The following is a 23,891-nucleotide window of genomic DNA, read 5'->3' as shown; positions in this document are numbered from 1 at the left end:
TACTGAAAGCAGCAAGATCAAAAAGGGAAATTACATTCAAAAGAGCATCCCTAAGACTTATAGCAGACATGTCACAAGAAACTCTCAAGGCCAGAAGATAGTGTTGGGATATTGTGACAAGACTGAATGAAATGAATGCCTCACCGAGAATACTGCACCCAGCCTGACTCACCTTCAGGTTTGAAGGGAGGATACATAGCTTCATGGATAAACAACAGCTCAGAAATGTCACAGATGAAAAACCAGCCTTAAAGAAAAAACTGACAGGTCTACTCTAAGACAAGAGAGACCAAACAAACACAGCAAACTTATCTAAAAAGATGACATTAAATCCTATGACAATCATCTCCCTCAATGCCAATGGACTAAATTCACCAATTAAAAGACACAGAGTGGCAAAATGGGTCAAAAAGATGAATCCAACCTTCTGCTGCCTTCAAGAAACACATCTGAATAGTCAGAACAAACATAGACTCAAAATCAAAGGCTGGAGGAAAACCATCCAAGCAAACATCACACTTAAAAAAGCTGGGGTGGCCATATTAATATCTGATGACACCAACTTTATACTCAGAAAAGTGGTAAGGGACAAAGATGGACACTATGTACTAATCAAGGGATATGTGCAATAGGAAGAAATCTGATTATTAAACATATATGCACCCAATGAGAGACCAGCAAATTATCTTATACAGTTACTGACAAATATGAAAGAAGACATCAATAATAACACAATAATTATGAGAGACCTCAACACGACCATGTCAACACTTGATAGGTCAACCAGACTGAAACCCAACAAAAACATACTTGCCCTGAAAAGAGTAATGGAAGAAAGAGGACTAGTAGATATATATAGGACACTCCATCCCAAAAAACCTGGATACACATTCTTCTCCAATGTACATGGGTCATTCTCCAGGATAGACTACATGCTGACACATAAAACATACCGCCATAAAATCAAGAGGATAAAAATCTTGCAGGCTACCTTTGCTGACCACAAGGCTCTGAAATTAGATGTGAACTAAAAAGGCACACAAAGAAAAACTTTAACAATTAGAAATTAAACACCCTGCTACTGAACAACCAGTGGGTCCCAGATAAAATCAAAAAGGAAATCAAAACTTTCCTGGAAACACATGATAATGAAGACACAAACTGCCAGAATCTATGGGACACAGCAAAGGCGGTCCTGAGAGGAAAATTTATAGCTCTACAAGCACACATCAGGAAGGAAGAAAGGGCATACCTGAATAACTTAATGACGCAGCTCAAAAAATTAGAAAATGACCAACAAAAGGAACCAAAAATAGGGAGACAGAAGGAAATAACAAAGCTGAGAGAAGAAATCCATTAAGTGGAAAACCAAAAAAAAAATCTGAAAGATGAACGAAAGCAGAAGTTGGTTCTTTGAAAAAATAAACAAGATTGATAGACCATTGGCAAAACTCACAAAGAAAGAGAGAGAGAAACCTGATAACCCTTAATAGAAATGAAAAGGGGGAGATCATGACAGATATTGCAGAGATCCAAAGGGTAATCAGAGACTACTTTGAGAAACTTTGTGCTACTAAACATGAGAACCTCGAAGAAATGGAAAAATTCTTGGACACTTATAACCTTCCACAGTTAAGTAAAGAGGATGTAGCATATCTAAACACCCCCATCACTACTGAGGAAATTGAAACTGTAATCAAACATTGCTCATAAAGAAAAGCCCAGGCCCAGATGGATTTCCTAATGAATTCTTTCAAATCTTTCAAGAGGAGCTACTACCAATCCTAACCAGGCTCTTCCACGAAATCAAAAAAAAAAAAACAAAAACAAAAAAACAAAAAAACGGAACACTCCCAAAAAGCTTTTATGAAGCCAACATCACCTTGATACCAAAACCAGAGAGAGATTACAGACCAATATCTCTGATGAATGCTGATGCAATGATCTTCAACAAAATCTTGGCAAATAGGATCCAATGTATCATCAAGAAGATCATACACTACGACCAAGTAGGTTTCATCCCAGGAATGTAAGGATTGTTTAACATCTGTAAATGTATCAACATCATACACAACATCAACAGCAAGAAAAATAAAAATCACATGATCATATCAATAGACACAGAGAAAGCATTTGATAAGGTCCAACACCCATTCTTGATCAAAACTCTCAGCAAGATGGGAATGAAAGGAACCTTTCTCATCTAGTTGAAGCCATCTAACACAAGCCAATGGCAAATATTATGCTCAATGGAGAAAGAATAAAAGCCTTCTCTCTAAATTCTAGAACAAGACAAGGCTGTCCTCTCTCACCTTTCCTCTTCAACATAGTACTGGAAGCGCTTGCTATAGTGACCAGGCAAGAAAAATATATCAAGTGAATCCAGATAGGAAAAAAAGAAGTCAAGCTCTCATTGTTTGCAGATGACATGATACTCTACTTAGAAAACCCTAAAGACCTTACTGTAAAGCTTCTAGAAACAATAGACTCCTATAGCAAGGTGGCAGGCTACAAAATTAACACACAGAAATCAATGGCCTGTTTATACACCAATAATGATAGGGAAGAGAAGGATGTCAAGAAGGCAATCCCTTTTACATTAGTGCCACACAAAATCAAATACCTTGGAGTCAACTTGACCAAAGACGCAAAGGACCTATACAAAGATAGCTATAAAGCTCTACTCCATGAAATAAGAGAGGACACACAGAAATGGAAACACATACACTGCTCATGGATTGGCAGGATTAACATCATTAAAATGGCAATACTCCCCCCAAACAGCATGGTATTGGAATAAAGACAGACCTTCAGGTCAGTGGAATAGGCTTGAGTTCTCAGACAATGTTCCCCAGACATACAAATTTTGACAAAGGTGCAAGAAATCCTAAGTGGAGCAGGGAAAACCTCTTCAAAAGTGGTGCTGGCAGAAGTGGTTAGCTACTTGCAAAAAAGCGAACATAGACCCCCAGTTAACATCATGTACGAAGGTAAAATCCAAATGGATTAAATACCTTGATATCAGACCTGATCAAAGGTATATAGAACAACATGTAGGTAAAACACTCCATGACATTAAGACTAAAGGCATCTTCAAGGAGGAAACTGCACTTTTCAAACAAGTGGAAGCAGAGATCAACAGATGGGAATACATTAAGCTGAGAAGCTTCTGCACCTCAAAAGAAATAGTGCCCAGATACAAGAGCCACCCACAGAGTGGGAGAAACTATTTACCCAACACCCATCAGATAAGCGGCTAATATCCAAAATATACAGGGCACTGACAGAACTTTATAAGAAAATCATACCTAATCCCATAAAAAAATGGGGAGAAGAAATGAACAGACACTTTGATAAAAAAGAAATACAAATGGCCAAAAGCACATGAACAAATGCTCCTCATCACTAGTCATCAGGGAGATGCAAATCGAAACAGGATGAGATACCATCTCACACGACAGAGATTGGCTTACATTTCAAAGAATGTGAATAATCAGTGCTGGTGGGGATGTGTAGAGAAAGGAACTCTTATCCACTGCTGCTGGGAATGTCCTCTAGTCCTTTATGGAAAGCAATATGGAAAGCAATATGGAGATTCCTCCAGAACCTGGAAATTGAGCTCCCATTCAACCCAGCTATTCCACTCCTAGGGATATACCCTAAGAACAGAAGAATACAATACAAAAACCTCTTCCTCACACCTATATTTATTCCAGGACTATTCACAATAGCCAGGCTCTGGGAACAACCAAGATGTTCTTCAAGAGAGAATGGCTAAAGAAACAGTGGTACATATACACAATGGAATATTATGTAGCCGCCAGGAGAGATGAAGTCATGAAATTTACCTATATATGGATGTACATGGAATCTATCATGCTGAGTGAAATAAGTTAGAGGGAGAAAGAGACACGCAGAATAGACTCACTCATCTATGGGTTTTAAGAAAAATAAGTCATTTTTGCAACAATTCTCAAAGACAATGAGAGGAGGGCTGGAAGTTCCAGCTTATTTCATGAAGCTCACCACAAAGAGTGGTGAGTGCAGTTATAGAAATAACTACACAGAGAACTATCATAATCATGTGAATGAATGAGGGAACTTGAAAGCTTGTCTGGAGTACAGGTGGGGGTGGGGTGGGATGGAGGGAGATTTGGGATATTGGTTGGTGGGAATGTTGCAGTGGTGAAGTGGGGTGTTCTTTACATAACTGAAACCTAATCACAATCATATTTGGAATCAAGATGTTAAAATGAAGAAAAAAATGCCAAAAAAAGAACAAAAAGTTAACTTTTCAAAGAGATAACTTCTGAGGATTACTTCTGTATATTTCTTCGAGAAGAATGAAAGTATTTACAACAGTCTGTACACTGGACCGGACTGTAGGGAAAATAACATTACCTAGGAGTTACTTTTTTATTTCTCTTCGCATTTACATAGTATATCTGGAGCAGCATTCCTCTCTGTCTGCATTATCAGATTGAGTGTAAAATGCAGAAGTTCACATCACATTCTTAAATTAACTAATAGTTGAGATTTCACCAGAGTTTAAAAAGAAAGTGTGTGTTTGTTTGTGTCCTTCACTTTGGATTGTGTGTGTGTTTTCTCCACTTTGGTTCTTTACTGTCACCTCCTACTGCTAGCATGCAGCTAGTGGATATTCGGAAATTTAATTATGCACATATATTAAAGATCTGTGGAAATGTCTGACTACGTTTATGGTCTAGATAGGGTTAGATCTCAGTGTCTTGAGTTTCTTTTAAGGGGTATATGATCAATTCCAGGGGAGTGCTAATATTCAAAATCATGGATCTTAGTTAATTCAAATACTTTTCTGGATCTGGAAAACAAAAAATTCATTGTCTCACCCCTGCTGTTATGACCACAGAACTACCACCCACTATTTGTCATTTACCTATTTCTACTCAGAATTTGTTTGTGACTAGATTTGATAGAGTGGTGAAGGCAAGTCCAAGAGGCCTATTTGCATTTCTTTAGTAAGCTTGGCTATCTTTGCCTGATCCCCTTTAGACCAGTGTATATTTCTAACTTCTTAAAGCATCTTCACAGAGAACTGGAAGAATGTGTAACAAACTTATAGACAGGCTGAGGTGTCCTACCTTTCAAGGTCAGGGAAAAAGTGAATTAACTTTTGGGCCATGGCAGGTCAGACCCCTATAGGTAGTCATGGATACAGCTTATTTCCATGGCATTTTTGCAGAATCTGTGGGTTATGTCCAGAAGACATCTTTGGGGCATTGTGAAAACTGATTTGCTTTTAGTGGTTTTCCCCTGTGAGTTCTGCTGTTTGTATGAGAAGACCCAATAGAACCAGAATGTGTAATAATAGTGGTGCTGAGCAAAGTTGAACTGGAATGAATTGTCTAAGGCAGTTGTGCTTTATAAAGGAAAACCGTGGAGAGATATGGCAGTTTCTTTTCCTCTGCTTCAGGCTGGAAGTAGGGTGAGGTGGTAAGCATCATAATCTCACTACTATTTACTTTTCAGATACTTTGGCATTTCTTGGTTGAAATTCTCGGTTCATGTATAATGAATGACCTCTGTCATGGTTTTTTAAACCCAGATTTAAAGTATATTTTTTCTCTATTTACTTTGGCTTTTACTTTGCTCTTTTTGTCAGTTTCCTAAGGTGTGTTTGTATCTTTCAGTGTGTGGGCCACAGACATGTTTGTTCCTGTCAAATCCAGGCTTTGCTGATATTTTGTGTCTGAACATTGCCCACCTTGTTTACTTTTCTGGGCACTCTTTGCCTGCAACTCCTTGTTGCACCTGAGGACAGGTGGGCTGTAATCTAGAGGGAGAGGAGAAGGCAGGCTATTAGAGGAAGATGAATTCTATTTCCCCTCTCTTCAGAGGCATGGAAAATCACTCTTGCATGGCTGCAGGCATTTGCTCTGTGCCAGAACTGAAGGACTTTATCTGATCTTTTAGCACCAACTCTGTATGACAATCCTACTGCCAAACTCACAGCTGTGGCCTCTTAATTTATTTTCAAATGTTTTTACTTAAAAATTAAATTACACTAAAAAATTAAGTGATTATACTAGTTGGGGAAGCGTTTGAAGGAGGACTTTATAAACTTTGACAGTAAGTAGCTGGAGGAACTATTTGGAGTTTGACAGATACTGGAGGCAGATTTTCAAATGTTTGGATGAAGTCTGTTTTGTGGGGGCGTGGATTTGGTGATTTTGTTTTCTCTTTACTTTTTTGAATCACACTTGATAGTGCTTAGGGCTTACTTCTGCCAGAATCCAAACCTGGTGAATAGATCATGGGGGAGAGGATTAAGAAAAGAAGATAGACATAATATAGAAATGCTTGGGGTCCAGGGGCTTCTAGCTTCATGGACTGAGAAGCCCCCTGACTGTCCACCAGTATCATATTTATTGTTCAGTGCCAATCAAAATGGAAGGAAGGGCAGACTATGGTAACAGACAAAAGTACCTATCAAATGCTAATCAAGTTTGAATGGGTCTTGACATCTCAAAGTGGGTGTGTGAAGGGAAGAAGTTAGAACAAAGTCTCTGGATTGTCTTCCTCTGGGAGAGATGGCAGACAAAAGAGTGAATACAGAACTCTCTTTAGCCAGGCTTCTTTGCTGATGCCTGCCTTCAGGTAATTCAAATTAAGAGTCCTTAAATCTTCTCTGACTCTTCATGGACTATCAGCTCTCTAGCTAAACTATGTTATTTCTTGGAAGTGTTCATATACAACAACTTCTAGGTCTTGTACTCAGCAATCACTCCTGGCCAGTAGGACTCTGGGTAACATGTGGTGTTGAAGATTGAACCTGGGTTAGTTGTGTGCAAGCATTTTACCTGCTGTACTATTTCTGCAGGGGTGTTGTGATAGTTTGATGGGGTAAGGGTGTTTTGTGAACCATACCCAGTGGTATTTGGTGTCTATTTCTGGTCCTGGTTCTCTGCTCAGGGGCCACTCCTTGCAGTGCATATGTGATGCTGAAATTAAGCCTTTGACTGCAAGACAGGTGTCTTTAGCTTTGTACTCTTTAGTTCACCACAAAGAGTGGTGAGTGCAGTTAGAGTAATAACTACACTGACAACTATCATTACAATGTGAATGAATGAGGGCAGTAGAAAGCCTGTCTCAAATACAGGTGGGGGGGGGGGTAGGAAGGTGGGATATTTGGGGCATTGGTGATGGGAATGTTGCACTGGTGAAGGTGGGTGTTCTTTATATGACTGAAACCCAACTACAATCATGTTTGTAATCAAAGTCTTTAAATAAAGATATAAAAAATTAAAGATACTGAAGCAGTTTCAAAAAAAAAACCTTTGTACTCTTTCTGACCCTGAAGAAATCAGTTTCCACTTTTAATCGCTGATTAATGTAGCTTTTCATATTGGTTATATCTATCACATTTTATTAAAAAAGACATATAGTAATGTATGACAGCTTTTAAATATAGCTTTAATTGCTAGGCTTTTAAAGAAATAATAACTGAATTAGAAGAATTGGTAGTATTTCTATGTACAGAATATTTACTAAAAGGAATTTTCATATTAGATTATTTAAAAAATATTTAAAAATATATTGCAGGCTATATGTGTATATGTTACATATGAATAAATGATGTCCTTATTGCTCACACACAGTACTTCTTCCAAAGTTCTAGACATTAGAGAAAGACATTAATTAATGATTGTAGTTTAAATGAGTAATCATCACTTGAAAGAGTTCTTAAAATTTAAGTATACCTGTTAAAATATAAAGAAACTATGTGAGGGAATTTTTACTAGACAGAAGCTGTTTTTTCACCTTCTATCGGTAGCGAGGAATGATAAGAATGATCTATGTTCTCCTGCCCTCAAATTTCTTATTTAGAAGGCAAATTTAAAAGTAGTAACTGGGAAGCTTTTCTCTATTCTGCTCTTCATACCATTTGCAGGGGAGAACTATAAATAGTCACTTCCCTTTGGCACTCCCATAAGAAGAGCTGCCAGGATCTGACAATCTGATCTGGGTTGAGTTATGGTGTCCCTGTAACAAATTTTTGGTTTAATATAATTGATTCAAACTTAATGACCATTAGCAAGTAAATGATTTGCCTGTCCCAGCCTCAGTTTTCTTGTAAGTTCAAAGACTTTAGGAACAATTTGGAGTACATGTGATTATTGTGTATATTATTTGGGGTTATACTTTTTTAGCACATAGTACCTTCTAATGTTAATTAGTCATAATAGCTTTGGAATTAAACAGTAGAGCTTCTAAGTTTATTTTTGAGACCTGGAGCATCCTACCCTTCTTGTTCTATGTCAGTGACTTTTGTAAATTTATAAATTGATGATCTTACTCTCTGATGTCCTAACAGAGGGATAAAATATAAATTAAAAAGTGGACAGAAGACTGAACGAAAAACCTCGGTGAGCAATTAATCCTATGAATGATTTTTTTCGAGCTCCCAAAAATAATTTTGTAATTTGGCAAACTTCTGTCACTGCCCAGCCTGAGAGCAAAGATATGAAAAGGGATCTGTTTAGGGTACTTTAAGTAGTTTTACTCAAAAGGAGGAGTCATTTTAGAGAGTGGTCTTATGCTCAAAACTCTAAGAGCACACATTTCTCTCAGGTCATAAAGTAATTTTCAAAGCTCCAGGTCCTTTAGCTGAATTTAGATTAGCTTGACAATGAATTTCCCTCACTATTGTGGGCAAACAGAACTGATCTGGGAAGCAGCAAGTAAATGACTCACCTCCTGGCCTCTTCCCATCCTTTTTTCCTTTTTCCAATTTTATAAACACACTATTTATTTATTTATTTATTTAGTTTTAGTTTTTGTTTTTGTGATGCTCAGAAGTTACTCTTGGCTATGCGCTCAGAAATTGCTCCTGGTTTCCGGAGATCGAACCTCATGGTCTGTCCTAGGTGGTCTGTCGTAGGTCAGCCGCGTGCAAGGCAAATGCCCTACTGCTGTGCTACCGCTCCAGCCCCTAAATACACTTTTTAAACAGTTGTAATGTGGACCGAAAAACTCTGTTCTTATTACACTCTAACAGCTAAGTTTAGAAATATTTCTATTGATTTGAATCAAAATAGGTTTTTTTTTTTATGCTGAGAAAGTTTATCTTTTTGAGCCATTTTATTTATATGCAATGGGGAGAAATAACCTTGTTTTTAATGTAGAGCACTGCATAGTTAGTGCTAGGTTTGGTTGGATCCCAAGACATTTCAGGAGGAGGAAGGACAGAGTTAATATGAGAAAGGGTATTAGGTGTTATTGTAGAAGTCAAAACTGTGACATTAGGTAGGCCTGCACTGCCACTGGGAAGTTACCGTCATACAGATTTCTGAGAGGTGTCTGTCTTACTATTTTATTTTATTTATTTTTTGTTAACTGACAAGTGTTGTCTATTATATCAAACATTAAACATTGGACACTAGCTGAGATCAGATTTATGGGCATTTTTTAAAAACTCCTGTTTCCTTAGATTATGTGATAGCAGGGTATTCTTCCTGATGATCTTCCAGGTACTCTTAAGATTTTTGAGATCTTCAAACTCAAGACTTCTTTTCCCAAGAAACTTTGTTTCTTTTGCTTTTGTTTTTCTACAGCTTTAGAAATGGGTTGCTCCTAGCTTAGTTCATTTGAAGCATTAGAATTTGAGTTAGTTTCTAAAAGCCTGAAGTCTAATAGATCTAAGGTGGATCATACCTCTTACTGCTTTTCTTTGTTCAGTAAAAATACTTCTTGGCTCCAAGTGGGATACTTGAATTGTAGAGTAGTTATTTGGATGATTGGTGCAAATGTAATGACCTAGCTAGACATTTGAAAGCTTTCACAGAAACCAATGAAACAAAAGTTTTGATAAGATGAAAATTTGTTTTTCATATGACAATTTATATTTAAGTTGATATACAAACTCCAGTTCCTTTTATATTGCTATTTATCCATTATGTTCTGTCCTAGCCAATGGAAAGGAAAGGAGAGAGTCTGTACTTTTTAAGAACATAATTTGTGAGTTATTTAACATTTTTTACATTTTATAATGACCAAGTCCTAGTTATCTGCCTGCCCATAGGTTGGAAATGGAATCTGAACCATGAATTCTCTCTATATCCACCTAAAACCTAAAACTTAAGCTAATGTAAGATAAAGGATATTATATTAGGGGACAACTAGAATTTGTTTCCAGATATGTTGCTATGCATAAAATAAAAACTGACCTTTTTATTAGTATCAGTTGGTTTGATGGGAAGCCATATTGATTCAGTGGTGTGTCTCTACAGGACATTATGCTAAACTATGTAATCAGCATAAATTACATTTTAAAATGTTTCATAGGATATAATGCATTGGCTTTATTATGAAGATTTTTTCATTAAAATTTAGATCTAGTAGAAGAATCATCTATCCAGTATTTCTTTATTCCTATTACATAAAGTAAAAAGAAACCATATGAATATTAGTGGGCTCTATACAGTAAGTCTAGGTGCACAGCAGTTGCTTAATGTTTATTCCCAAATTTTAAACAAGTGAAGATATTTTGAATTGGATTATGAGAGAAATCACAGGTGTAATATAGAATATAGGAGATCAGAGCATGTAGTTATATTTTGTGTGAATTCCTTGAGGAAAGTAATGCTTGAAGTTCTTCTTAAATCGCTCTTCAAAGGTAAACTAGGCTTTCATTTCTTTCCTTCACCTATCTCAGATGTTCTTTTAGTGAATTAGCGTTGTTCTTATATTGGGAACATTGGATCAACACTTTTGACAGGCTCATTACCTGAGGAAATACATTGAAGCAAGTCACTTGGTTTTGTTAGCCTTGTGTTTGTTTTTGTTAGAGGGCCATACCCTCTGGAGCTCAGGCAGTACTGGGGGCATCATTTTCTATGCTGGGATTGAACCAGGGTCAGCTGCAAGGATAGCAGGAGTCTTTTTCTTCCTGTACTATCTCTCTAGTCACAAGGTTTTGTGGCACTTTAATACATTAATTTAAAATGATTGGTCTGTAACATCAGACATGATGTTCCATTTAATGACTTTGCATCAAATTATTTCCATAGTACAGTCTATAAAGTAACCTGAAATCTTTGGACCTTGTTGGAGTGACTGAGAAAAATAGGAAGTAGGTTCTTATGATCAGTGATGACATAATTCATATTTATTTACTCCACTGCCATATTCTCTTTGGAAAAATGCCCTTTCTTGTCATTCAGTGCAAGGATGATGGATCTCCCCCCTTTTCCTCTTATTATAATTTCACAGCTAAATTTTTTTCTTATTCCTTAAGCAAGTTAAGGGGACTAGAGCTGCTTAGAGACTAGAGGATTCCTATGGTCTAGTGTTCTCACAATCCTGGCAAAGTAGGCTTTTGGGCTTAGATTTACAATTTTTGGTTTGACAAATGAAATGAGGAATTTCATAATCCTTTTGATCAATTTTAATAGTAGTACTATTATTTGGAAATGGAGTATGACCACACCTTTGATGCTTTGGAGCCATGGGGTGGATGCCAGAAATCAACTAGGTTTGGCCACATACAAGGCAGATTCTGTGTTATCTCTCTGGCCCTGGTTTTTAGATTTTGTAAAAGGGAAATTAGAATGAATATTTAAGCTTTTATTTCTTTACATTCCTGGGGGAAAAGTAAACATTTTATTTGAATGCTCTTTGGTGCAAATTTAAACCTGAAATATATTTAATTGCTGTTAGCTTTTCTAATTAGTAGTAGAGAGTAGTCTGTTTTCCAGTGCCCCACTCGTTGAAGGTTTATTTGGTTATTCTGTTTCTATTTAATATTGGAAAATAATGTACAATTAAAGAGTAGTGATAATGTATCTCTTTAAATTTCTAATTGGAATATGTTTTAATATATAAATGATGAGTGAGATTCTAATTTGAGTATGCCATAAATGTGTTCCTTTAATGTTTTGGTGGGAATGGAGAAATCTTCCAAGAAGTGCTCAGGAGGTCTGGGGCCAGTCCTTGCAGAGTCTCAACTATCTGGACTATTTGATCAGTGCATTGGCCTGAGGATGAATTGCTTCTTGAGTTCTGTGGTGCTGGGTACCCACCCCCAGGGCCACACCAGAAGTACTCAGTGGCTTCCAGGGCCATATCTGGAAATGTTTAGTGTGCCAGTGATGTAGTGATCAAATGAAGAGTAGTGCACTAGAGGTATATGCTCCAAACTCTATACTTTCTTACTGGTCTTATTGCTTTTAATTTTCTGGGAAACAAAATCTTTGTATTTGGAGATATGGATGTATTTCAAATGCTTTCTCTGTGCACTTGGGTTAACAAGGTACTGAATTACCCTCAATCACATATTGTATGTATAGAATAATTGTAAAATGGAAGCTTAAAAATATGATCAGTCACTTTCATGTTGTGCCTTAGGGAGGAAATGAGCAAAATACATGGTTACATGCACTGGTGGCAGTATTCTCGCCTCATAAAGGCACCAGGTTAACTCATCTTACTGCTTGTTAACTTTGTAAGGAATCAATGGCTTGTGATAACATGATTTGATATAGGAGAGCTTGGCAGAAATCATAAGACTTCCTCTAATATGATGCAGTGACATCAGTAAGGTCATCTGCAGAGATTATTCATTAAGTGCCACTGGACTTGTCTGCTTTCCTGTCAAGACTGTTTCTTCAGTCTTGATAATGTGTTAATGGCAGCATTGTCTATCAAATAATAATGTAGTCAGCTGCCTAATACGTTTTACTGAGCTTCAAAGAAGAATTTGATCCACTTTCTGATATTTACAGTGGACTATCTTTCATTTAAAAATGGATTTATTTTGTTCTCATTTAATGCAAAATGAAGTACCAGAGAGCATAACCTTGTCCAATGTTTACTATTAACTGATCAGCTTGTTTTGCATGACTACACTTGGATGTCTGATAGGACTTAGGGCAGCATTCTCACCTACTTGCCTCAGGAAGTGAACTTGTGCTCTGCAGGTTTCAGTGAAGACCTCTGCAGGCTTCAGTGCCAATCTTTCTCCCTCTGTATGAACAATGAGTGTTCACTTGAGAAATTGACTCATTTCTTTCAGTCAAATGGTGATTATATTATTATTACTAGACTAAGCTTTATAATACTTCAGAGCTGCATTGTTCAATTCTATAGCCAGTGCTGTATGTTGCTGTTAATTAGTAAATAAGGGTAAAGGTTTATTTTGTTATTCACAGAGGCACATGTCAAGTGCTCAGTATTTATCTAAATGTGCCTTGTAGTTACCATGTTTCCAGCAGATTGAGAACATTTCCAAATTTGCAGAAAGTTCTATTAGAAAGCATTGGATTTGTATAACTTTTTGGCTATCAATGAAGAGTATCTGCAAGTGAGTGAAAATGGAGAAGATAAGCCCTAAAGGTTAATGGGAAAAAGATATGGGCAACATTTTACAAGATGTGCGCTTACAGAAGCTTCAATTCCCTGTTGTTTCTCAAAAAGGAAAAAAAAATAAGAAAAAAAATGGGGGAATAGGGGAATAGTTCTGTATACATATTTATTTTCTATGTGATGTTAAACTGTTTAGAAAAGATGAGTTTCAGATACATTTTTAAGTTTGCATCACTAAACTTATAGTTGCTGACAAGGGCTCATCAGGATTTAGCCTGCTTTACTGTGCTGACAGCTCATAGGGTGACACTAATTTACGTGGAATAGTATGTCTGGTCAAAAGTACCAAGACCAAAGAGTCGCTGGAAAGATAAGCAGCCTAGAGCCAGCCAGATACCTGGGATTATTTAAGCTACAATAAAGATAATTGAAAACATGCTTTATGTTATTTTCAAATATTTAACCTGTCATTCCAGAGGAGAATTAGAGGCAAAACTGGGTCAATTGCATTTGGAAGTAGTTAGCAAAAAGCAGATTTCTACTTAATGTTAGAAATTTCATTTAATTTTCCAAAACAGAATCAAGTTGTGAGTTCCTTTTCACAAAAGATGATCAGAGACACTGACTGATGATTTTTTTGTTGTTGTTTTTTTTTGGGCCACACCCGTTTGATGCTCAGGGGTTACTCCTGACTAAGCGCTCAGAAATTGCCCCTGGCTTAGGGGGGACCATATGGGACACTGGGGGATCAAACCGCGGTCCTTCCTTGGCTAGTGCTTGCAAGGCAGACACCTTACCTCTAGCGCCACCTCGCCAGCCCCTGACTGATGATTCTTAAGTTGTTGAGATTTGTCCATTGGCTATCATAGCCTCTAGTTTATGATTAGTATTGCAGCACGCCCCCCCCATCCCAGTTCCAATGTTTCCAATTTTTCCATTTAACATTGGCTACACTGAGAAATCTGGAGGTATTTGGAAGACAGTTGTTTTTGTTTTTGTTGTTTGGCTGCTAAATACTTGCTGCATCTCATGATTTCTAAAGGCCATTCCTAGGTCTGCTTCAGTAACTTTGATATATACGTGTCTGTGGAGTTTTCTTGTTTGGAGGTACATATGTTCCATGTTCAGGCATAAGTATCTTTTACATCAGAGTATTTCTTTAGACTTTAAAATATTCTCTCTTCAGTCTGGTTTGTCTCCCTGCCTTCCTGCCTGTGGCTTTTCAATATCCAGTTCCATTTTAACTAAAATGCAGAACTGATGGTCTGCTTAAATATTTTTAATAGAGGATAACCGGCCACACTAAAGTCCAACTTGTTTGCATGTCATGCAAAGCCCTTTGCTGTTTGGCCTCCTCCTGCTTTACAGATTTTTACTTCTCATTAGGATGTGGTTACATACAATGTGGTTCTCTACAATGACTATTTCCAAGTGACTTCATGTCCCTGCTTTTGTTTCTTTATGTTTCAAGAGTTTTGTCCCTTAGAAGACCTTCAAATTCAAATCTGCTTTGTCTATCCAAATTTATTCCTTTTCCTACTTTTCTCCTGCTACACTTTACATTCCTTTTTCCTTCAGAGACTATATCCAGGCAGTGTTCTCTGTTTTTAATAATACATTTTTAAAGTTATTATTTATTATTATTATTATCATCATCATCATTATTATTATTATTATTATTATTATATTTTTGGGTAGGTTTTTGGGACACACTGGTGACACTCAGGGGTTACTCCTGGCTATGTGCTCAGAAATTGCTCCTAGTTTGGGGGACCATATGGGACACCGGGATTGGAAACCAGGTCTGTCCTGGAGGCAAAAAGCCTTCCACTGTGCTATCGCTTCGGCCCCTTAAAGTTATTTTTTCATAGGAACTCTCTTCTAGTTGTACTTGTATAGCTTCTTGTGTATCATTAATTCACTGTCTTCTTCATTTTCTAGTTTGTTTTGTTTTGTTTTGGGGACACACCTAGCAGTGCTCAGGGGTTTCTCCTGGTTTTGTACTCTAGGAATCATTCCTGGGCTCAGGGAACACAAGGGATGCTGGAGATTGAACTGGGCTGGGCTTGTGCAAAGCAAGCACCCACCTGCTGTGCTTTCTCTCCAGCCCCATTTTCTAGTTTTGTACTATAATACCTGTTGCACAGCAGGTACTTACTTCCAAACTTAATGAATGAAAGTAAAGCCTTTCCTGGTCACTTAGGGAGTATACTGGCCATTCCTTTCTACAACTCCAGCTTGTATATTATTTTCTATCTTTCTGTGATTTAAGATGCTCTATGTGTTTTGTGAAGAGTTGAACATGATTTCATGCTCACTTGGCAGTTCTGCATGCCTGGAATATTAATTAAGGTTAACTATTAAAAGAGACCTCGTTCATGTTTCTTATGTCAGTACTACCCTTATCAAAAGGCATAGAATTAAAAGAAATCTGTAGGCCAGATGGAAGCACTTGCTTTGCATGCTGGAGGGGCCTCAGCTTGGTCTTTGATATTGCAGTTCCCTGGAGTACTTAGTGCACCAGTAGACCCTGAGCCCCACCATAGGAGGCCTAAACCCATCTCTTCCCAAACCAAACCAAATGATCCTGGTGCCTTCCCCCAACAAACAAGCAACAAACCAAAAAACAAAAACTTAACATTGTGCACAAAAATTTAAAATCATTTTTTATTAGAAGTACCACATCCGTTTTCGTATTGCAAAGCTTGTGGGTATGATAGTACTGTCATTATAAACTCTTCTGAAAAACACAGTCCTTTTATTAAAGGTCTATTTTTGTATTTCATGTTGGTAAAATTATCATGGCCTGCTAAACCATCAACTCAAGTTGTTTTAATCTTTCTCTGGTAAAAAAATTTTAACACTTGCTCTAAATAAATGTAAGAAAGAAATTTTATATGTGTTGGAGATATTACTCAGTAGTTCAGAGCATAAGCTTCCTATGTGAAAGACTCAGGTTTGACCGTGGCCCTGCTGTATGTGGCTCCAAAACAAAAAAATAATTTCTGAGATAAAATAAGTAGGCACATAATTTATATATATATATATATATATTTTTTTTTTCCCTCCAAATGCTTGTGGTTTTTTTTTTTTTTTTTTTTGCTTTTTGGGTCACACCTGGTGATGCTCAGGGGTTACACTCTGGCTATGAGCTCAGAAATCTCTCCTAGCTTGAGGAACCATATTGCATTCCGGGGATCAAACCCAGGTCTGTCCTGGTTACAGCCACATTCAAGGCAAACACCCAACTATCTCTCTGTACTATCTGTACTATTGCTCTGGCCCCATGCTTGTTTCTTAAAATGTTACTTTTATTAGATTAATATTTTCTGTATAAAATCTGCCCTTTTAAATAGGCAAGACTGATTATTATTTGTTAATTTAGAGTACAACTATAATCAGTCTTTTTATATTAAAAAATTCTAAATCACAGCATTTATTTTATTCTATTTTATTTTTCTGAGTCTACCTTTTAACTTTTAAAATCACATAGGGCTGAAGAAAATTAAGTGACACAAATCTCCTAGGTATACTGTAACATACTTGACGGCTTAGAACAATAGAAATTAATTTTACTAGTTTGGATATCAGAGGTCTGAAATCAAGTTGTTAACAGGGCAGTATTATTATTTCTTTATTTATAAACACTGTGGCTACAGGGTTGTTCATAATACAGTTTTGTTCCCACAGATAAAATTGTTCATAATTGACTTACAGTCAACACGTACAACAACCTTCACCAGTACACATTTCCCGCCACAGGACAGTATTTTCTTATGAGAGGAATCATGACTTGCTTATTTCTAGTTTCTGGTGACTCATGGAAAAACTTGTTTCTTAGATGTATCTAGATCACATTAACTTCTCTCTCCACAAGTCTGACTCACAGCATTTAAAAGAATAATGGGATATTATTGGGCTTTTTTATTTTTTTATTTTATTTTATTTTTTATATCCTAGAGACTCAAGCACCTTCTTTCACCTTTGACTTAGTAAGATATTCCTAATGGCATTTTATTTGGTGGTACTCATGGAAAGCTCGAGCTGGGACCGCATATCTAAATAAGTGAAGATTTGAGCAATAAGCCAGAGGATCTTCACTTTCTGCAGATTTACTGTGGTGTAAGCAGGAAAAAAGAGAGGAACCAGATAGGAAAGGGGGTTGGGGGGGGGGGGCTGGGGAAGAGATGGGAAACAGGCTACTAAGAAGATCTGAAAAACTTACATTCTAAGTCAAAGATTTCTATTCCTTAAGAATTGAAATTGAGGGGGTGGTGATGAGCAGTTTTGTACTTTTGGCTTTGGCATTAGGTATTTACTTTTTAAATTTTTTAATTGTTTGCCCTTTCTTCCTTCAGAGTTTTCATTTTCACCGGGTGCATGCTTAAGTCTGTGGTGTGTTAACTTTGTGGCAAAGTGAGCTAAGTTTGGTTGTTTTTGGCATTTTCAGAGCAAAGAGGGAGGAGACATTCTTTGCCTTAGAGAACTTCTGTTTACAAAGGTCTTTAAATAGCAGTTGATTCCTGGTGGTAAGCAGAAACAGGGAAGTAAAAACCTGAATTGCAGGGAGAGTAGTGACTTGGAATAACCAATGGCCATTGCCTTGAGAGAAAAGAAACAAACTGAATAGTGACTTCTATTGTATTGTAGCTCTTCAAAAGTTTCTGTAGTTGCATCTGGTATGTTTCTGACTTTCTTAATAAACACACTTGACTTTACTGTCAGGCAGAAAGATAGCTTAATTTCCCAAAGTATCTTTATTCATTTTGGGAATTGGAAAGCAGTTTATGAAGCCAGAGTTAAACAGTTTTTATGGCAGAATGGTCCTAACTTGGCGTATTTTCTATCTCTGTCTAATGGAACTGTCTTTTGAATACCTCAGATAGATATTTCAGTAATACAGAGGTAATTTAGTCATGCACCGAAATAGCATAGAGTAGCAAAAGCTTAAAATCTTTGATTAAATTATTAAATGTATAAGGGGAATGAATGAATTGTATATCGTGTGTGTGTACATGGTTCTTTGGAGTTAGATATTTTGGGAAGTTGTGATCAGTTATTATTGGATAGAAGAAAGTATATAGTGGCATGACAATTTCTGTCTATAAACTTATTTGAGTAAGTCCCAATATTGTATTGCCTTTTTTTTTTTGTTGTTGTTGTTGTTGTTCCATAGAAGCACCACCAATGTTTGGTATCTTTTGACAGCCAGTTTATTTTAAATTCTTAACAAATGTTTTGTGATTGGTACATAGTAGGTGTTCAGTAAATAATTAGGTTGACTTCAAGGAAAACCCCAATAACTTTTTCCAAACAGTCCACTGTAAGCTTAAAAATGCCTTCTGATTAAATATAATAGATCACATGGAGATAACATATTTCCTTTCTCATATTACCTTCCCCTACTTCTTTGTAGCTAGGAGATAGAAAATAGTAATCATCCTGGCTCTTACCTTTCTCTTTGAGGGTTTTGGAATGTGGTACTTAGTGTAGTACAAGGGGATTTTCCTATTTAACTGCTGGCTTTCATTGTTCTTTGATGTAAGAAACAGTATGATAGCGAAATTTCTCATTTAGAATCAACTACAAGACTTTTCTCAGTGAGCCAGAGGAAGGGATAGAAGTACTTGTGTCATAGCTTTTACTCAGCAAGTCTAGTTGAAAGGATTAGAATGAGGAAGTCATTTTTTAGACCTGAATTTGAATTTATTTACACTAAAATGTTTCATTGAGAATAATACTTAGATTATCTTTTTTGGACGGTGTCATTTGTAATATACAGATTCAGATATGAGATCCTTCATGCTCCAGGCCGACTTAAAAAACCTAAAGTTCTTAAACTTTACTGCTAGTGAAAGTTATCTTTTTGAGTAGCTCTTATAATAATAAAAGGGTTGAAAATATTTAAGTGAGCACTGTCCTAGACATTTAGTCAACTACCACCCAAGGCTTGTATTTGAAACATGGAAAAGCCCTAAATCCTGTTTTGCATGTAATGGAAGCTTGAGGACATGTTAGGAAAGCTGTTCTTGATTTTGACTAGAAAACAAATAATTGTATTCTGTTTCTGATCTTCATTTATAGCACCAGCAACAAGTGGTGCAGGCTGTGGAACGGGCCAAGCAGGTGACCATGGCAGAACTGAACGCCATCATTGGGGTACGTGGCCTTTCCATTTTAGCTCTGATCTTAGTGTTTGTCTCTTACTCTGGCTTTTTAAATTTCATTCCTCTGAAGGGGCAAAAGCAACAGAGAATCGCAAAGTGAAATTAAGTACTTTGTCTTCAGTCTCATGTGCAATTTGTTGGCTACCTCAGAAACTTGGAATCAAATTTTCACAAATTCAGATTGACATGTTCCTGAAAATTCTCCCCTATGGATTCTGGATAGACTATTTCATAATGTCTCTTCCTTTTGCAATCAGCCTGTTACTTTGTGCTAGGGGAAAAAAAAAAAGATAGATTGTTCTAGTGTTGAAATGACCTCATTTCTTTTATCTTTCTTCAAATGATCATATAGTATCTTAATATCATTTTTAGTGAAATAAAAAAAAATGATTTGCATCACCCTGCTGTTCTTCCTTTCCTGGTATGAATGATTCTTAATAGATTCTTAATATAGTGTCTAATAGTAGTAGAAACAACAGATAAACTCTATCTTTCTAGAAAATCAGTGGCCCAGTAAGAAAATTCTTACTCATGATAATAGTACATTAATGGCGCATTAAACAATGCTGTTAAGATTCAGGAATTTGGGCAGTCACTCCCAACTCTATTTAGAATTTTGTCCTCCCAGATTAAGGTATTAAGCAATAAATACAGTGCTGAGACTTGGAAATAATGAAGGCAGGAAATCTCCTCAAAAGAGCACAATATTCACATCTCTCCTTATGCAGCTGTTCCAGGCAGTTTTCTCAGTTATTCTAATGATGACAATACCACTGTACTCTTCTTCCTTTTCTGCCACTCTTTCCCAAATTCTTTCTTTTGTGCACATAAGTCTTTCCTCTCTCTTTTTTTTTTCTTGGTATATCAAGCACACTTTGAAATGCTAATTATTCCATTGACTTTCATTAAAATTCAAATTGTTGAGTGAAGATGTGGGAAAGGGTCACCTACCTGTAATCAGTGTGAAGTGGAGCTATTTCTTCAGTAATGCCTCTGTCTTTCAGCAAGGAAATCAGAACTCAGGGATATACCTGCAAAGGTGGAGCCCTGGTTTGAGTCTTACTTTTTAATGGGCTCTTTCAAGCTCTAGTTTGGTACTCTTGACCACAAGAAAGAAATCTGTTGTCAATTAGACAGAATACATGGAAAGAGTTATCTTATTTGATCAAAAGCACCCCTCCAAAGGAAAGAAACTGAACCAGGACGAACCTGTAGACTTATTTGTCATTCATTTCCACAAACTGTTGAATGGGGGGAGATATGAAAGATGAATGCATTTATTTCATAAATGTTATTACCTGAGGGGCCTGACAGATATAGCACAGCATTAGGGCGTTTGCCTTGCACGCAGCTGATCCAGGACCAATGGTGGTTTGAATCCTGGCATCCCATATGGTCCCCAGTGCTTGCCAGGAGCACAGAGCCAGGAGCCAGGAGTGCCCCTGGGTGTGACCCCTCCTGCCCCCGCCAATAAAAAATTTTTTTTATTACCTGAAGCTCCAGAAAAGAGCAGTTTATTAAATTTTTTAAAGATTGATAAAGCTTAAATCCCACCCCCAGTTTTATTTTAGGCACCATGATTTACAATTTGATAATGACAGGGTTTCATTCAAGAAACATTCCAAGGTAGGCATAAATGTATACCCACTGCATTGAGGTTTGTATTGCATTCCCACTGGGACAAGTTTTGGTTACTGAATCCTCATTTCTCATCCATTGCCCTGTCTGCAGTGAAGGAAAAGAGAAAAAGTGGAATGAGAACTGTGGAAGCTGGAAAACTTGCAAGTGTGTTTTGGCTTAGTGCTTACTTATTGTCTGTGTGAATTTCTAGAATACAGCTGGCCCTCTGTTCTGCCTCATGCATGATTAGTGGGAGTCTTTTCTAGGAAAACATAATGCTTTTCTAAATCTTTTCCGAATTGTATTAGTTACTGCCTGTACAATGAAAAGATTAAATAAAAGCACTGGTTTTATGTTGGATGTTGTCTCAATATACCAGAGAATATATAGAATCAGAACAAGTTCTCTTCCTTTCATCACATCAAGAATATTTTTAACACTGCTTTATATCTACTTCATTTCTACATTCTTTGTTTTGAATGGAATAGCAGATTGCCTTTTCTCAGGGAAAGGATGATTTATTGCACTGTAGTCATATTACTGACAGGCAGATTGCATATATATGGATATAATTATTAAAGCTAATTTAATTTTGTGACCTAAAAAACTTGAGTAACTCAGTAGAAATTTATTGCAACATGTATTGAAGTGGAATCTGGTGAAAATTACAAACTTTTTGAGCATAAGATGGAGAAAAAAAAAACATCATTTGATTATTCCAAAAGATAGACTGCAGAGATTAAACGACAAACCCACAAGTTTTAAGAACTTAGAAACCAAGTGAGAAGTCAGAGCCCAATGACACATTGGTATTTTTTATTGCTTTCTTTTGTTCTGGGTCTTTGTTTCAGTCCTGTTGGTGCCTGGAGGCCCATGCTCCCAGTTGAAACATCTGTGAATTTGAATACACCTGCTCTTCTGTGTACCTTTTCAAGAGTCAATTTAAGATTTTTGTTATTTGATTTTTAGGATGTAGCTACAGTAATATTCTGCAGGAGAGAATCAAAACCTTCCCCAGACCGTCATTTATTTATCATTGCCTATCTATTTTATATGTATGTAAACCATCTAGGTTGGCACAAATGTTCCCCGATTTAATGAAATCTGATGAAGCACCTTTTTAACTCTGCAATATTATTCTACCTTCATTGGTAAATGAGCCAAACCAGTGATCCATGCAGTTTAAATGCAATATGCTGTAGTGAGCCCGAAACCTGGAGAGGCGGCTTGGCTTGTTCTCTTGACAATAAGCTAGTTGTGTTTAATGGAATGAAACACAGTTATAATGATTTCTTTCACAGGTCATGTTCAGTTTAAAACTGTTGATAGATTGAAGTAAGTTAAATATCATTTATTTTTTACTTATAAGGGGAAAGCCAAGAAAATTCCTATGTTTTCTATAGATAATATCATGTATTTATTTCTAATTGGTTGTATTTTCACATTTTCTTGAAGTTTCTTTGAAGCTCCCCAAATAGGTTGAGGGAATTGTTAGGTTTCTAGTTTGATCTTGCCATGTGCTCTTCTTTCTAGCCACTGTGTTTTTAAATTAGAATCTCTGTGAGATCACACTGTTGGAACAACACACAGATTGTAGTATTAAATCAGTAATATGATCTAATTAGAAATGATGTTTTTATTTCCTGTATTATTAAATTGAGTCATCTGACTATCTTATAAAATCTTTTTTGAATCCATTGCACTATATAATCAGCTCATGCTGTGTGGATGCGGTTATGCTTAATAAAAGAGAATGACTTGGAAACTTAAAAGAATTTCCCTAAAAAACTACCATTAACAGGACCAGTGAAGTAGTACAGCAGGTAGGCACTTACCTTGCTCACAGCTGACCTGGTTCAATCCCCAGCATCTCATTTGACCCTTTGTGTACCATCAGGAGTGACTCCTGAAGGAAGAGCCAGGCTTATCCCCTGCGCATTACCAACTATGGCCACAAAACAAAGCAAAGAGGCTACCATAAATAAAAAAAAGCTTTGTTAATACAAACATTGGAAAAATATGTTTGACTTTTAAAAATAGAAATTTTTAGATTTTTTTTTGTTCCTTCATATCCCTTCTTCCTTTTAAACATAACTCTTTTTTTTTTTTTTTTTTTTTTTTTTTTTTGTTTTTGGGCCACACCCAGTAACGCTCAGGGGTTACTCCTGGCTATGTGCTCAGAAGTTGCTCCTGGCTTGGGGGACCATATGGGACACCGGGGGATCGAACCGCGGTCCGTCCAAGGTTAGCGCAGGCAAGGCAGGCACCTTACCTTTAGCGCCACCGCCCGGCCCCTAAACATAACTCTTGAAGGGACAAATGATAGAAACATGTATATTTTTATATAAGCACACCCCCTTAAAAATTCTTAAGAACAGGTATGCCATGGTGTTACAGGAAAATGCAGTTTAGCACAAGAAATGCTGAACCTCAATTTTTAGCAGTGACATTTTAATGATAGGAAGTCTGCAAAATTATTTGCCATCAATTGTGAAGGCAATAACAAGCCTTGGTGGTTTTTCACACTCTCTGTGTTAAGTGCTTTCAGAATGACAGCGTAAACTGTGTTAGAGAACTCCAAGGAAGTAAAACTGATTAAAATGTTCATGCTTGAATGGTGCTGATGGAATAGTTCATTTGGACTTTCTCTACCTCCTGCAGCTCAAGCTGAAATATTAAAATTCAGTGGATTTAAATCTCTCTCCTCTCAGCTCAGGAAAAAAACATTACATTTTAATAGGTTTTAAACCCATAATTCATTGG

The 23,891-nt window shown here is 36.8% G+C and overlaps 1 protein-coding gene across 9 annotated transcripts in view; it reads left to right on the top strand.

The window, feature by feature from the left end:
* Nucleotides 1–23,891, top strand: part of LOC126004152 (transducin-like enhancer protein 4) — a 158,777-nt gene that overhangs the window by 40,588 nt on the left and 94,298 nt on the right. For 5 of the 9 annotated variants that reach the window (XM_049770558.1, XM_049770561.1, XM_049770557.1 and 2 more), the window contains exon 6: nt 19,426–19,500. The exons of the other annotated variants lie outside the window; for them this stretch is intronic. In XM_049770558.1, the coding sequence (XP_049626515.1) occupies nt 19,426–19,500 (75 nt within the window). The remainder of the gene's footprint in view (nt 1–19,425; nt 19,501–23,891) is intronic. 9 annotated transcript variants of the gene reach the window in all.

The sequence above is a fragment of the Suncus etruscus genome, chromosome 3 (assembly GCF_024139225.1).
Source record: "Suncus etruscus isolate mSunEtr1 chromosome 3, mSunEtr1.pri.cur, whole genome shotgun sequence".
Taxonomy (NCBI): Eukaryota; Metazoa; Chordata; class Mammalia; order Eulipotyphla; family Soricidae; genus Suncus; species Suncus etruscus.
This window is presented reverse-complemented; position numbering and strand designations above follow the sequence as displayed.